Consider the following 15,631-nt stretch of genomic DNA (forward strand, 5'->3'; position numbering starts at 1 on the left):
CAGTAACTTACTTTGAAGCAATATGGAGTAATACTTTTACTGCCAATCTAAAGGTTAAAACAACAAAAGCTTTTCTATCATCACCATTAGAAAAAGTTGTACGTACTATATTGCCGACGAGACTGGTTCCGTAGTCACTAGCCAGGTACAAAATGGCACCTGCCGACGTTATCCCGTTCCACGCACGCAAAGCCAAGGCCCCCACCCGTCGGAGATTCGCCGCACGCGCCACGCACGCTTCCCTCTCCTTCCACTTCCACCTCCACACGGGACGACCTCTCTCTCTCTCTCTCTCTCTCGTCTTCTTCCTCCTCGCCACCCGCTACCCCGCAAAGCAAAGCACACGCGTCACCACTCACTCACAAGTCACAACTCCGACGAGACCCAACCCAACCCGGGAAGGCGATGAAGGGCGGGGTCATCAGGAGCGGCGGCGGCGTCGGCGGCATCGGCGTCGGCGGCGGCGGCGGAGGCGGGGGAGCCGGCGGGGGGCTGATGCGCACGCGGCTGCGCCTCCCCGTCGTGCTCCTCTCCTGCTCCCTCTTCTTCCTCGCCGGCTTCTTCGGCTCCATCCTCTTCACCCAGGTAAGCGAGGCGTAGCGACGGCGAGACCCCCACCCCACCGCCACCCTCGTTTCGTTTGTCGGGTTCTGATCTGGGTGGTGGTTTTTTGGCGCGCGGCTGTGTTGTTCCCGAGGCAGGATCCGCAGGGGGAGGAGGAGCTCGACACGCCGATGAGGAGGGAGCGGCTGATGGAGGCGGCGTGGCCCGGAATGGCGTATGGCGAGTCCGGCGAGCCGGAGCCGTCCTTGATCCCTTACCAGGTCACGCCTCGCTTCGATTTCTCGATTGGTTGCAATGTTGCATTGATGTTGTTTATTTCTGACGGATATTGACGTTTTCTTAGAATAATAGTTTTGGGTTGAGGTGACTAGCATTGGGGCGGTAGTGTTCTTCGTGAATTTTACGTCACGATGAGAATCCTCTGTTCCCATTATTTGTTTTGTTTCGATAGTTGGTTTGTTGTGATGGACACTTGCAGGGGAAGTAATTTGTTTGGTGTAAAGTGCCTGCCAAATCCGAACTTACTCTCTGTATGTATAAAAGAGATTTTGATGTGATGGTGCCACGGTATATTTGCTAGTGGGGAATTCCGAATTCAGGTTGTTGTGAGCATGCAGATGTCGTGTGCTTGAATGTGATGGCTTGATGGTATACTCGTATGCGTGTGGAATGTGTGACCGCCGCGCACCTGTGTTAGTGACATTACATAACTTACGAGTGAAACAAGTTTTTTTTTGTGAGAATCACGTAATGTGCATGACCAAAATCAGTTTGTTTTTCTACCAGTTGAACTAGTCTGTTAATTTGAGGTTTGTAGTACTTCTACTTCACCTATACTCCGTATTGGACAATGTGCACAGGCTGTTGCCTATGTAAGGAAAGTTATTAGCAATAATTGATGGAGCTGCTAGATTTCATGCCCTGTATGGCTGCAACCTGCTTATTTATTGCTCTAAGTAGGTCCTTGGGTTAATTAATATACTTTATTTGATGTGTCCTAGCCCTGAAGAACAGCCCACTAGTCCTTTTACTAAGTATGCGGTGAACTTCTTTTGTGTCTGTGGTATGAGCTTACTTATGTTAAACCACAATCTCAGTTGCATTAATTAATGCTGCTTATCACCTTCTAATTTTCTATTGTAATCTGGTTGGTGGTGCTTTAGTAATGTAAAGTTGACTCTTCTGCAGATTTTGAGTTGGCAACCTCGTGCACTATATTTTCCACAATTTGCAACATCGCAACAGTGCGAAAATATTGTAAAAACTGCTAAACAAAGGCTTATGCCATCGACATTGGCTTTAAGGAAAGGAGAAACTGAGGAGAGCACCAAAGGAATAAGGACAAGGTACTGATTAATTAAAGCCACAAAGTGCTTGCAATAAATAAAAAAGTGAAGATAACCAGGCTAGTGATCATTAGGTAGTTATGGTGGATTTATGATACTTCTATTGTGGTAGTATCATGGAAATTCTAAGCAATCATCTTTTGTTTTGTTTATTTGCTTCCTCTAGTGGGAACACGATACTTGTCTTCAAATTATAACCTCTAAATAAATTTCTTTGGTTCCAAATGGGAATTAGTAATTTATTCTATTTCATGTATTTCTTATTGAAAAGATTTGACATCTCAGAGTGCTTGGTCATATATTTCATTTTGGCATGCTGATCCAATTGTAATATATGCTTCTTGTAGTTGCAGCTTCAGATTTATACTTTGCCATGATCCAACTGGAACCCTTTCAGAAATGACTAGTCATTATGGTCTTATCTAATCTTGCATTGCACTAATGGTAAATTGCTATTGCCAAACAGCTCAGGCACATTTCTAAGTTCTGATGAAGATCCAACCGGAACCCTTGCTGAAGTTGAAAAGAAGATTGCAAAGGCCACCATGATCCCTAGACATCATGGGGAGGTACTCTTTTATGAATTTTGTGATCACGCACAAAATTATAGCACTCCTCTTTCCAATTAGAAGAACCAAAGGAAAATATTCTTTCTAGGATTCCATTCACATGTTCATTACTTAGTTGATTCATTCTTTCTGCTAAGTGCACTGATGCTGGCAGTGGCATCTTGTATCAAAGAAGACCCTTGGAGCTTAAATTGCTCTTTTTCACATGATATTTGCATACGAAGAGTATCTATAAATAACAAAATCATTTTTGTGTAGATATGCAACCTAACTTTAGAAATAAATTACTAACTGTTTGCATTAATGAACTAGAAGCAACATGTTTCTGTGATTTTGTATTGGTCCTTGCAGTACCATAATTTATGCACATTTTAATTCGTTTTTACCCTTTCTTGAAAAGAAATGTTGACAGTGATATAAGAATGCAAACCTTGTGGTGTTCTTCTGTGTAATTGTTAATTTTTTGTCCTCATTAAAGTATTAAACATTTCTATTGCTACCCATATGAAATATAGTTTTCGGATCATTCAGATTATGAAAAGAAATTTTATTTTACCATATTCATTTGTTATGTTACAGCCCTTTAATATCCTGCGCTATGAGATTGGACAGAGGTATGCTTCGCATTATGACGCATTCGACCCAGCTCAGTATGGTCCACAAAAAAGTCAAAGGGTATGCTCCTACATTTGCTTGCATTTTGCCTAACCTATATTTCTCGGTTCTAGATGTCTTGAAGATTGGGCTCTTTTTGTTATTTATGTGAACAGAGGTGCTAAGTCTGCTTAATGGACCACTAGATAGAATAATTTAGGTTGAATGATTTGACAAGAATATAGCTAAGGAACTATTGAAATGCAAATTTTCAGGTCGCGTCTTTCTTGCTTTATCTCACGGATGTTGAAGAAGGCGGAGAAACCATGTTCCCATATGAGGTGAGCATTGAGGATTTTACCATGTATTCCATCAACAGATTCTAATTTGTTCTTTATTGGTTTGCAGAACGGGGAAAACATGGATATAGGGTATGACTATGAAAAGTGCATTGGCTTAAAGGTTAAACCAAGGAAGGGTGATGGTCTCTTGTTTTACTCCCTTATGGTAAATGGCACCATTGATCCGGTATGTTCTTGCCACTCAAGTTGTTCGTGACTTCCCATTTTGTGAAAAGATTCTAAGTTAGCTACATATGTCGTTGCAAAATCAAAGATTTTAGTAAATCGAGACTCATATTCTATCTGTACTGGATGCTAATTTCTGTGCAAGACATATCTAGAGTAACACTAGTTCAATTATAATACTGATTCTAGATGTGTTCGGGAAAAAAAAAATACTGATTCTAGATGGCTTTGCACGCCAGGCATCGTTTGGGATTTTAACTTTATATTGTGGGCGTACTGTTTGCAGACATCTCTTCATGGTAGCTGCCCAGTGATCAAAGGAGAAAAATGGGTCGCCACAAAATGGATTAGAGACAAGAGTAAGGCAGTGTAAATGTGGTATAGGAGTCTCCACGCCCCATGTAGATCATAGGCATATATATACTAAACAATCTTTGTACACGTTTCTGTACGAACATTACATTTATTCAATTTTCATCAGCATGAATGAACTAGTGAGAAATGATGTCACTTTCTCCTTTTGAGTCTTCGAAGAGAAGTATTTGCACTTGTAGGTCTGGGTGTTAATTTTTCCACACTTGTAGGGCAAGAAAATTTGCTGCTATGGGTGACCTGATCTTCTGCAAGTCTTTGGAGGAGCTGGCTTGTACTTTCTCAACTTGTACGGCACGTCGATTAGTCTGAATAGCTTCCTCTGGGCCAGGGGCAGGTGCATATTCGCAAGATGTATATGGTACTATCGTCCAGCATCTCCATCGCTCTAATGTTTTTTCGTCTCACTAATCACTATGAGATGGCTTTCTAGTGGTCCAATTTTTGTCCTCTCTGGAAGAAAATAAATGGAGAAGAAAGGATTTCATGTAGTAAATGCATTCTGAGATCTATGGACTATGGTACAATGCATCACAATAAGTAAAATATTAAGAGGACCTTCGATCAAAATCCGTGAACCTTTAAAAAACGCATCATTTTTTTTCTGACATTTTGTGTTTTTTACCGTAAGGCTATAATTTATAAGTTATAACCTTCTACCAAAACCTGTGAGCAATAAGCTTTAAGAAAAACATTATTTTTTTTACTCCGACACAAGATTTCAGATTTCACTAGTATTAGCAATGGGATCATTATGCATGAAATTTATGGCCAGTAACACGAGGGAAAAATATTTTGCGATATTTTGCCTTCGGGGTATAATTTCGTGACTTATATAACATTCGGTCAAAACACATGAGTATTAACATTTGAGGAAAACAAACGTATTAATTTTTCCCTCCGACCAAAAATTTAATTTCATTAGTACAAGTACTGGGATTTGCACACGGAATTTGTGACATAACATGAGGACGAAATATTTCGTGATATTTTTCCTTCTGTGAGTTATAACACGGTTCAACCCTTAAAAGAACAGGGAGAGAGAACACGGTACCTTCACCGCCCAATTTTGGATGCTGCATTTACGCCCCGAGAATCCATGGTTTGGTCCATTTAGGCCCCGCTTATCCAACCGATGGCCCATGTAAGGCCTGATTATATCTCATGGTAGGCCTATTTATGGGCCCATTTGAGGCCTACCTGTGCCATGAATGGTCGGTTTGTATATTTAATGGCCCGTTAAAGGTCCAAATAAGTTAGTGGTGAAATAAGCAGCCAAATTTTGGCCCCAATATTTACTACTAGAGTTAATTTTAGTAATTTGAACCGAGCTAAGACATGCACTTCGGCCTCATTTCGAAACAAGCTTAACAAGGCTCATGCTGTCATACAGGTACCTGTTGCATCTTAATCGTTGTTATGGTAAAACATTACAGAAATAAATAATTATGTGCATGTCACGGCATTCATCAAACGCAACCAACGGAGTGAATTACAGTTTACAAATGCAAGGCTACAAGCACATTCCACGATCGTTCACACAAACTCAAAGTAGTACCGTCGTGGATCATCAGCTGGATCATCATTTTAGCAGGTACACAAGATCATTGTGGTCGTGCTCTGCTATTTTCTGCAGCTCTCACTTGGAGGAAGTACGGATGTGCCTGCAAGTATTCATGATTATGGCATTAATTTGAGAAGTCCAAGAGTAATCAAATAACAATTTGTTCCTCCTACAACTGGCCAGATACTATGTGAAGATGAAACGTTGTTCATTGCATACAAAAGCCAATGTGGCAGAGAAATTTGAAGGGTTTCTATCTATTGCCAAATGCACCATTTGCCAAATTATATTGGGTTGAAGTTAGCGATGCGAGTAAGCAATCCTGTTACCTGCATAAATACCTACAACAATTGAACTAGAATTGAGATAAACAGGCAAAAAATAACCGATTGCCCGCTCCACTTGCATCCCTAGTTGAAGTGTACCTATACAAATGCATAACTTGCCAACTATTTTTGGTTGAGGGTCAGGAAAATGTTTTATGATATTGTCATAATACAGAGCAATAAGTGAAACAGAATATGCCTAAAATAAAAATTGAACAGAGGTGTGATAGGATAGGAAGATGAAAGTACTATTATGACATCATTGATGTAATTCTTATGACTAAAAAGGAGGATATATACTAAAATATTCAGCAATAAACTAACAATCTCAGTGAACAGTCAATACTGTTACATAAATAGGAAATATCCAGTCAAACAAAATCAGTATCTTCTTGGAATGTAACAAATATTATCTGTCGGGGTAGACTTACCATAGCTTCACGTGCAGTGAGCCTATCTTGGTGATCATAACGTAGAAGCTTATCAAGAAAATCTACAGCCTACAAATGTACAAGCATGATGTTAAGCAAACATTATCTTAAGGTTGATTTGGAAACAGCAAGAGCCATTGACAAACCTCAGGAGATACTAGATGTTGGTTATCAGCATTAATGAATTTCGACCATGGTTTTCTACTATGCCTGCATATGTATATGTAAGTGTTATACTTCTGAATCTTCCCGTTCAAAACCAATATCTAAAAGCATGGCAACGTACCTCCCAACAAGAGCTTCAAGCTGAGGATCAAGCTCAATATGGTACTTGTTCAAATAAGCATTTAGTGCTTCTGTTCCAAGTACCTGAGAATGATGGGGAAAACACATGGATCAGATACCAATATTTCACATATAGCTGTTTTATTGTTATTCCAAAATAAGCACTTATATAAACCACTAAAACAGATCAAGAATAAAATTTGCATAGATATCAAAGTACATTATGACATCTGCCTTAGTCCGATATCAATAGCATAATGCTGGAAAAGTACTTAGTTTTCAACTGATGACAAGCGAATCAACACTGCTGACACACACTCGAGGCATTATTGGATGCTTAAAACATCTTTAAATGCCAATAACCGTCCTAGTAAGAGTTCGAGAGCAACAAATAAGAACTTCAAAAATCACAATTTACAAATGAACATAATTTATTTTGACGACATCACACTGCTTATATGTCAGAATAACATATGAGTACTAAGCTAAAAGGAGCACAAACAGCAATTTTTTTTAGAAACAAAGTAAAACATGTATACCAACCAGTCCAAAACACGAGTTGCATAACTAAACATTTTATCAGGCATACCAAACCATTTTTTTTCCCTTGAGAAATGTGAGAGGCCAGAATCAAACTGGGACTTACCTTTGCGATCTTGACAAGTTGATCATGGTTATCATGACCATAGAAGAATGGCTCCTTGCGGAATATCTGCATCATAGCATACAGTTAACTGAGTTCAGACGTCAGACTTATTATCAATACAATAGTACATTAGATATCCAGACATTGACCTAGACAGGCGATATTTTTTACAGCCACACATACCATCCCAGCAAACATGCAACCAAGGCTCCACATGTCCAAAGAATAATCATAATCTTGCAAATCAACAAGAAGCTCAGGCCCCTTGAAATACCTGAATAAAAACGAGAAACCATATGCTCAACTCAGGTACCAAAGCAAAAATGAGCAAAGAATTGACGCATTAGTAAGCAATAATTGCATGATCTATTCCAGTGATAACATGCTTACAAAAATAATAAAGTCCTAGTAATGGTATCTGTTTTATTGCCTTTTTTCAGACGTACACCCAATAATTGCATGATATACTCCAGTGATAACATGCTTACAAAAATAATAAAGGGCTAGTAATGGTATCTGTTTTATTGCCTTTTTTTCAGACGTAAACTTAGTTGTTTAAGGGTAAACAGCTTCATTGCTTAACTTTCAGCATTTCGTAACATTAATGTTGCAAAAGGACCACTAGGCAATTCAGACTTCAACAGTAGCAGTGAATTCAAACCAAGTAATTTATCGGTTCACGTATTGCTTCTAGAGCCAAGTTAGCAAACAAACTGCAAAACAGGGATGCTACCTTCTTAAGTTAGCTTCCTCTCATGATTCAAGTGATTATCAGGGTGCAATCCAATTCAATAAAAAAGCAAGAAAATCATAACCAAACAAGTAGTTTGCTTGTAACTACACCAACCTTGAAGCAACACGAACATTATATTCCTTCCCTGGATGATAGAACTCAGCCAGGCCCCAGTCTATCAATCGAAGTTTTCGGAGCTCATGATCTATCATAACATTGTGGGGCTTGACATCTCGATGCATAATGCCTTGTGAATGGCAGTAGTCTAATGCCTGGGGCCATAAACAGAAGGAAAATATTGTAAAGAAAATCAACTAGATTCTTTAAACAAACTTAACACACAGGATTAAGGGCAAATGATGCTACTGTTCTTGGCTAAGAATATCGATATGAAAAACACACACTGTGTGTTAACAGTTTATTACCCATGGATAGAAGGCATGACCTAGCACATACGTTAAGATGCCCATTGATGGCTGAATTCTTAACACCAACATAGTGCTGAACTTAGAAATGTATAAAACGACACTTCTCTTCAAAATCCCAGATCATAAACCATTATAGCACATATGCAATTCAGGAATTCTTTTGTCATCTGTACATTATGAAGTGCAAGATGCTACTATAATTAAAACTCAAAACAAAACTGATCCATAAACTGCTTGAGATTGTGACAAGTTTTAAGCCATGTAACTTAGAAAATAATCAAGTTCATATATACATAAATAATTAAAGATATGTTGCAACTTGCAAGCAGTGAGAATGGTGATATTTGTCTAGGATATATTACAAGTGTGTTTAGTTGGATCTTCACATAATAGGAAAGTAATTGTGAAACAATTTCTATAAGAGATACATCATTCTACAGATCCACAGAACAGGATGTTTTACTGAATAGAGTAAATAAATAGGGATGACAATGAAGGCTCAATGAAGACCTTGAGTAGCTCATATATGTAGTAGCGGATATCATAATCTGTCAACGTGGGGTACAGCACTTTGAAGTCTGTATTGTTGACATATTCAAAGATCAAGCTAGGAGTCTTAGAATGTTGATCTCTGACAATATCAAGAAGCTACACAATGTTTGGACCTCCACAAAGATTCTGAAGTATTTTAATCTCCCTTTTGATCTGTTCAAACATATGAAAGGTAGGTTAAGAACTTCAACACTAGCAATTAAAAAAAACAGTCAATAAGATCAATTAAATACCTTCTTTTTCTTCACAGGCTTGAGTATCTTGATGATGCATTTCTCATTGTTGTTAACATTGATGCCTTCAAAGACTTCACTATATTTACCTCTTCCAACTTTCCTGACAACTTCATAGTCATCCTGCTCACTGTTAAAGATGCACCATAATAGTTAGCGAGGTATTGTGTAAGTCATAACATGCTGCCAGGTCCCTCAATGACTTGAGGTAACAAGAATTAAATGGACAAAAGATGGGAGATATATGGCAATTCTTAGTGTTGGTGTGTAAACTGAACAAACTTCGAAGAAAGCTCAATTCTTAACAAGTATTTAACATCAGGTCAGGGAAAACACCACTGCTTTCTATAGTTTCTCATAAAGTTCAAGCAGACAAGGGATCATCAATGAGCTACATATTGTTCATCTCTTCTTTTATTTTTCTTTTTTTTTTGTCACCAGACAACTTATTTAATAATTCACCATAGATAAGGAATACATCTAGAGGAAACACAACTGGTAACAGAGTCAGATTGAGAAAAACAGTGCACTTTTGGAGTACCAAAATTAAACAAGCACACTCCTACCAGGCCTCAACTGTCATCTAGGTAGCATGACATGTACAGAATATACTAGGGCTGTAACTTCTACAGGGAAAAGAAGATGGGTTGTTAAGGACAGTATTATATGTGTTGAGTTGTTTGGCACCATATTACTCAGCATGTTACAATCATATAGGTAGAAACGAAGTTATATTTGATTTCATTGATTGCTTTCAGGTAGTATATTCTAGGGTGAGTGAAGGAAAACACAATGTTAAATTTGAGATTACATAAAAGCATAGAACTTGGTGAATGTTCAGTGCTAAAGAAGATTAGGCCCAAAGCACTATACTACCAAGTTATGCTTTACTCATCAATCTTGGTTATCAGATGATGCAAAAGAAACACCCAGAAACCCATCACCAACTTACTTTGTTCCAATGATTAAACATAAAACTGCCTAATTTTGCCTTAACTTAGATTTTATCCCCAACAAAAATAGGATCAATACCTACAGCTTGCCATTCACAATCAAACAAAGGCTCTTAACTGAACAACACTAGTATCAACTTTAAAAGGAAGATATAGTGAGATTGATTCCAAAATTAAAATCATAACCTTGCAAATTCATAACAATTTCTTCAACCATTCGGTAAACATGTGTCCCCTACTCCTATAGTACAAACATGTAAAACTACCAAAGCAGTCTTCGGTATTGAGTTCGTCCTAATAGAAACAGAAGCAATTCAATCTAACCTTCAAGCTACAATAAATTCCCAATTCCCTGACCAAAACCAAAATCTACAGGCACAAGCAAACCTACGCATAACCCAATAATCCAACCTAATCCCAATAAGCAAACCCAGCCCAGGTGTACGGGATACGGATCGCGAACTAAATCTGGAGAATACAAGCTACGGCCGCTGATCAGGGGGCTCAGGAAGGTGACGTCAGCTGGCTGGCTGTGCTACCTACCCCCATTGAACGGTGAGCGCCTCGTAGTCCCAGTACTCCTTGGGGCGCAGCACGTTGACGTCGGCGTAGACCCTCGCCTTCGACATGCCGACCCTGGATCCCGCGGCGACCGGGGCGCGCCGGGGCGGCTGCAGCAGGGCGAGGAAGGAGGACGCGAGGGCGGCTGCGATCACTGCCGCCGCGGCGGCGGGCACGGCGACGCTGCTGCTGGGTGGGTGCGGGCGGCTCCTCGGCGGAGGCGCATCGGTCATGCGGCCATTGCCGGCGGCGAGGTCGCGCTAGGGTTTCGGGGGTGGGGGAGAGAGAATATTTTCGGGAGCTTTGTTTTTTTTTTATTTCACGTGGAGATAGATAGAGGCGGCGTGGGACGGCGACTCTGGAATCTGCTGGCTTTTGGTCACTGACAGGTGGTTTTGTTCCCTTACGTGGGCCCGACCTTTCCCTCCAGGAGAAGACGCCTTCCAGTTGATTACGCCTTCTGCCTATGAAAGCTCCATTTGCGCATGCGTGTCCGGATCTTTTTTGTTTCTTTTTTTTCTTTTTTAAGAATGTGTCCCGATCATTGAGCTGTTGAATTGGAAGTCTTCTCAAATTCACACGTAATTTTGCCTCTTAAATTTTAATTACTTCCTTTAGTCAAAAATATTTTACGTTTAGTACTAGTACAAGATATGGTCGAACTTTTTAAATTTCTGATCATCAATAATTTAACAAATACCTCTACTTAGTTTAAAGATAAGATAAAAGATATACATATATTTATCTCAACAAGTGCTATCATAAAATCACAAGCTTATAGCGCTTCATAAACTTAATTTAATATAGAATTGATTTGTTAGAATTTTAGAAGTTTGATCGGATCTTGTCCTAAACATCAAATATTAATAACTGAACGGAGAATGTTTACCACAAGTTTTGAAAAAGACTTACGTACAAAGACCGTTGTTTGTGTTTTGACTTATCACCCGTAGCTAAAATATAAATGTTGAAACTTAATTTTAATTTGATTTTAAGTTTTTTTATCGTGGTATATTTTTCAATACTACCATAATTAACTAATAATCTTATACATTTTTTTTATCGAAGGGAAAAAGGCCCTCCATTTCCATTAACAAAAATGCATCAGACTATAAAACAGAAGAAATAAACAGGTTCTGGCACTAAGGCCAGGCCAATAGTGTGGGTAGGGATAGGTTTGATACGTAACAGAGCACTAATAATCTTAACCATAAATTGTTTTTTTACTAATAAGCCAGCAATAGGCCAAACGAATAAGCTAATATATAGTTCAATGAGGTTTTGATCTTCTACATCTATTATATTATTAAAAGAATAGAAAAAGGAGCCTCCACGTTCGCTCTTATGGCATAGAAATTCTCACATTAATCGGAGAAAAAAAAAACAGAGTTCATATAGAAATACAATTTAGAAATAGTTGAAATTCGGAATTAAAAAATAAGGAATATTAGAAGAGCAGACTAGAGTCCATATAGAAATACAATTTAGAAATAGTTGAAATTCAGAATTAAAAAATAAGAAATATTAGAAGAGGATACTAGAGTCCATATAGAAATACAATTAGTAAATAACTGAAATTCGGAATTAAAAATAAGGAATATTAGAAATAAAGTATATAGTCCATATAGAAATACAATTTAGAAATAGCTGAAATTCGGAATTAAAAATAAGAAATATTAGAAGAGGAGACTAGAGTTCACATAGAAATACAATTTAGAAATAGTTGAAATTTGGAATTAAAAAATAAGAAATATAAGAAGAGGAGACTAGGGTCCATATAGAAATACAATTAGGAAATAACTGAAATTCGGAATTAAAAATAAGGAATATTAGAAGTAGAGTATTGAGTCCATATAGAAATACAATTAGGAAATAATAGAAATTTGGAATTAAAAATAAGGAATATTAGAAGTAGAGTATAGAGTCCATATAGAAATACAATTAAGAAAGAAAATAAAAATTTGGAATTAAAAATTAAGGAATATTAGAAGTAGAGTATAGAGTACATATAGGAATTTAAAACTAACTAAAATTTGGAATAAACATAATAAAATTAAAAGTAGACTTTAGAGTCCGTATAAAAATACAATTTACAAATAACTAAAATACAAAATTAATAAAAACATGGGAAGAAGAGTTTAAAGTTAATATAGGAATACAATTTAGAAGTAACTGAAATTTGAAATTAAAAATTAAAGAATATTAAAAGATGGGTTTAGAGTCCACATAGAAATACAATTAGAAATAATAAAAATTCAGAAATAAAAATAAATAGTATTGGAAGAAGAGCAAAGAGTCTATATGGAAATACAAGAAATTTGAAATTAAAAATTAAAGAATATTAAAAGATGGGTTTAGAGTCCACATAGAAATACAATTAGAAATAATAAAAATTCAGAAATAAAAATAAATAGTATTGGAAGAAGAGCAAAGAGTCTATATGGAAATACAATTTATAGAAAATTTGGAATTAAAAAATATATTAAAAGACGAGTCTAAAGTCCATATAGGAATATATATAATTTACAAATAACTAAAATTTGATATTAAAAATAATTAATAACTAACACGTATATGAAATATAATATGAATATTACACACTAGTTGTTTTGTAAAGTTATTGCAAAATTTAAAATTATATAATGAGAAAATATATATGCTATTATATGAGAGAAAATATAATGATGCTAGCCGCGGGCCACCATGCTAGTTCTTGTTTATTGTAAAAAAAGGTTAATTGAAACTCGAAAGTCCAGTGGTTTCTTTGGAACACAAGGAATTTATAAGATTCTCACATGGTTCGGTTCAATTTATTTGAAATCCTTTGAAAATCGTCCATTCCAAATGAGCCCTAAATAAGAACATTCCTGCCATAAGAACCTCGTCTTCCTCCCTCAATTTAGGAGCAGTGGTGTTTAGTTAGTAGTATTCTTATTTTTTTTCTAATATATTGACATGTACTCCGTCCGTTATAAGACGTTTTGACTCGGGTTAAAGTCAAACTATTTTAAGCTTGACTAAGTTTATAGACAAATATAATAATACTTATAATATTAAATTAGTTTCATTAAATTAATAATTAAATATTTTTCATAATAAATTTGTTTTATGTTAAAAATATTACTATTCTTTTATATAACCTAAAACGGAGGGAGTAATATTTTTGCGCGATCGTCAAAAATAACTTCTTCTGAAAAAGCTCCGTACATTCTCCTCCCTCTTTCGGAAAGTAGCTTCTTCTTCTACATTGTCCCTCAACTACAAGTTAACTTTATTTTTCTAGAGTTGATCCATTAACCAAGCGGGAAGCAAAGCAAAGAAGCATGGTGGAGTACAACTCAACGACGACAAGAAGTCAGCTGCGTGCTGGCTGACACTGCCCGCCCGGCCGGCCATGAGACAGTACATGCATGCACGCGTCCGTGCTTCTCCTTCCTCTCTCTCTCTCTCTCACGCCATCCGAAGGCTGAGCCAGTGGAACAGCAGCGGCGGCGGCGGCGGCGCCGCCTGCACGGCGCCGTCGTCCACCTGCACCACGTCGAACGCCGCCGCCGGACCCGGCCTCCGCTTGTGGTGGTACGGCGGCGAGGCCGCGTCCGCGTCCCGGACGCCTGTGACGAGCACGTCGGACTCCGTCGACGACGACGAGAAGCTCTGCCCGGGGGAGTGGTGCTCGTTGCGGCTGTACCTCTTCTTGGCACTGGCGGCGTCGCCCACGGCGAGCGTGAGCTCCAGCTCCGCCGCCGCCGCCTCCTCCTCGTCGTCGGTCTCCTCCGCGTCCTCCTCCTCGGGGCTCTGCGCGTACTCGACCGCCGGCACGAGGCTCAGCGCCGCGCGGGCCGCCGCCGCCGCGTGGTGGACGGCGGCGCCGCGGCGAGTGGCCGCGCCGTAGCATTGCTCGTAGGAGCGCATGGCGTCCAGTGCGGCTCTGCTGTACTCGGCGAATCCGTTCGGGGAGGAGGTTGACATGTTGCTCTGGTTCTTGAGCTCCCTCTTCAGGTCTCTCATCAGAAGCTTCTGAATTCTGTACAGACGATGGAGCTCATGAACCTGCAAATCAAAATCAAGAAACTTAGTCAGTACATTGTTCTTTATATGAACAAATTCAAGCTTTTGAAATATCGAGGCATTTTTATATCACCTGCTGTCTGAAAGTCTCTTCATGCTTCAGCATGGCCATCTTTAGGGTGTCTTTGTCGTAGTGCTCGAAGACTTGCTCCATCGGCATTGTCATTTGTGAAGGAAGATATGCTTCTTCGCTGGGTCTGCGTGAAGTAGCAGATAAGCCTCTCTTGTATCTGTAATATACTACTATACAGTTTTTGAACGTAATGAACTTAAAAAAAAAAACTAAGAACAAAACTGAAATCTTTGGTACAATGCAACTACAGGGACAGAAGTATTGGGATTATAATCTAAAAACGCAATAGTAGCATAGTACATTTAGTAGGGGGGAAATGGAAATGGAAGACCAACAGTAGGCTAAAATCTTTCTGTTGGTTCTCTGGTGAAAAGAACGATAGAGTAACTGTATTCTGAAATAAGTTCTATTCAAAGCATGCTTCACATATCAGGTTAAAAAGCCTGAAAAAAGACCAACGTCATAGCAAACTCCACTCCAAAGCTCAAGAATGATTGAAGAGAATATTGAAGATTGATGAGCAAATCAGATGAAGGAAAAGGAATGAGCACCAATTTCTCACCTATAACTGCTCTATCAGTTTTTATGTCAGAGAAGTGACTCCAAGACTGTTTCCTATACTGAGCTCTAACTAACTTAGCTCTCTCCTCCTCTCACTCTCAATTTCTGATCATTGTATGCTTCCAAAGGCCACAGGCTTTCCCTTTTATACACAACTCAAGCCTCAGACACCAACAGAAACAGACCATCATCTCCTTCCTACTACCTCCATCCCTATCTCTGAAAAAAGTTTAAGGGGACAAGAC

General features: G+C 38.6%; 2 protein-coding genes and 1 pseudogene across 3 annotated transcripts; 1 reads left to right on the forward strand and 2 right to left on the reverse strand.

Annotated features, from left to right (window-relative positions):
• The first annotated feature begins 299 nt into the window (after window positions 1-299).
• On the forward strand, window positions 300-4,542 carry LOC4334196 (probable prolyl 4-hydroxylase 9). The gene is made up of 9 exons (XM_015773557.3): window positions 300-585; window positions 702-824; window positions 1,753-1,910; window positions 2,377-2,479; window positions 3,059-3,154; window positions 3,349-3,414; window positions 3,482-3,601; window positions 3,887-3,959; window positions 4,185-4,542. The coding sequence occupies exons 1-9, from the start codon at window positions 406-408 to the stop codon at window positions 4,214-4,216; spliced, it is 951 nt and encodes a 316-aa protein (XP_015629043.1). The 5' UTR covers window positions 300-405; the 3' UTR covers window positions 4,217-4,542.
• A 784-nt stretch (window positions 4,543-5,326) lies between these two features.
• LOC9271280 (casein kinase II subunit alpha-2-like) lies at window positions 5,327-10,989 on the reverse strand (annotated as a pseudogene). The gene is made up of 10 exons (XR_001544156.3): window positions 10,667-10,989; window positions 9,171-9,300; window positions 8,896-9,090; window positions 8,072-8,229; window positions 7,408-7,498; window positions 7,225-7,290; window positions 6,580-6,662; window positions 6,440-6,503; window positions 6,294-6,362; window positions 5,327-5,636 (listed from the first exon to the last, which is right to left on the reverse strand). The product of XR_001544156.3 is annotated as a casein kinase II subunit alpha-2-like (transcript).
• Window positions 10,990-13,863: 2,874 nt separating this feature from the next.
• Window positions 13,864-15,529, reverse strand: LOC4334198 (uncharacterized). Its single transcript, XM_015774508.3, has 3 exons — window positions 15,388-15,529; window positions 14,826-14,949; window positions 13,864-14,734 (listed from the first exon to the last, which is right to left on the reverse strand). Exons 2-3 carry the CDS (start codon window positions 14,916-14,918, stop codon window positions 14,135-14,137), a joined length of 693 nt encoding a protein of 230 aa, XP_015629994.1. The 5' UTR covers window positions 14,919-14,949; window positions 15,388-15,529; the 3' UTR covers window positions 13,864-14,134.
• Between the last annotated feature and the right edge of the window lie 102 nt (window positions 15,530-15,631).

Source organism: Oryza sativa, chromosome 3, assembly GCF_034140825.1.
Source record: "Oryza sativa Japonica Group chromosome 3, ASM3414082v1".
Taxonomy (NCBI): Eukaryota; Viridiplantae; Streptophyta; class Magnoliopsida; order Poales; family Poaceae; genus Oryza; species Oryza sativa.

What these genes read in the sequence shown, in the direction of transcription:
- LOC4334196 (XM_015773557.3), top strand. Translation starts at nt 406, where the DNA reads ATGAAGGGCGGGGTCATCAGGAGCGGCGGCGGCGTCGGCGGCATCGGC. An exon ending in ACCAAAGGAATAAGGACAAG is followed by an intron (nt 1,911 to 2,376) that starts GTACTGATTAAT and finishes ATTGCCAAACAG; the next exon opens with CTCAGGCACATTTCTAAGTT. An exon ending in TAAATGGCACCATTGATCCG is followed by an intron (nt 3,602 to 3,886) that starts GTATGTTCTTGC and finishes TACTGTTTGCAG; the next exon opens with ACATCTCTTCATGGTAGCTG.
- LOC4334198 (XM_015774508.3), bottom strand. Translation starts at nt 14,918, where the DNA reads ATGACAATGCCGATGGAGCAAGTCTTCGAGCACTACGACAAAGACACC. An exon ending in AAGAGACTTTCAGACAGCAG is followed by an intron (nt 14,735 to 14,825) that starts GTGATATAAAAA and finishes TTTGATTTGCAG; the next exon opens with GTTCATGAGCTCCATCGTCT.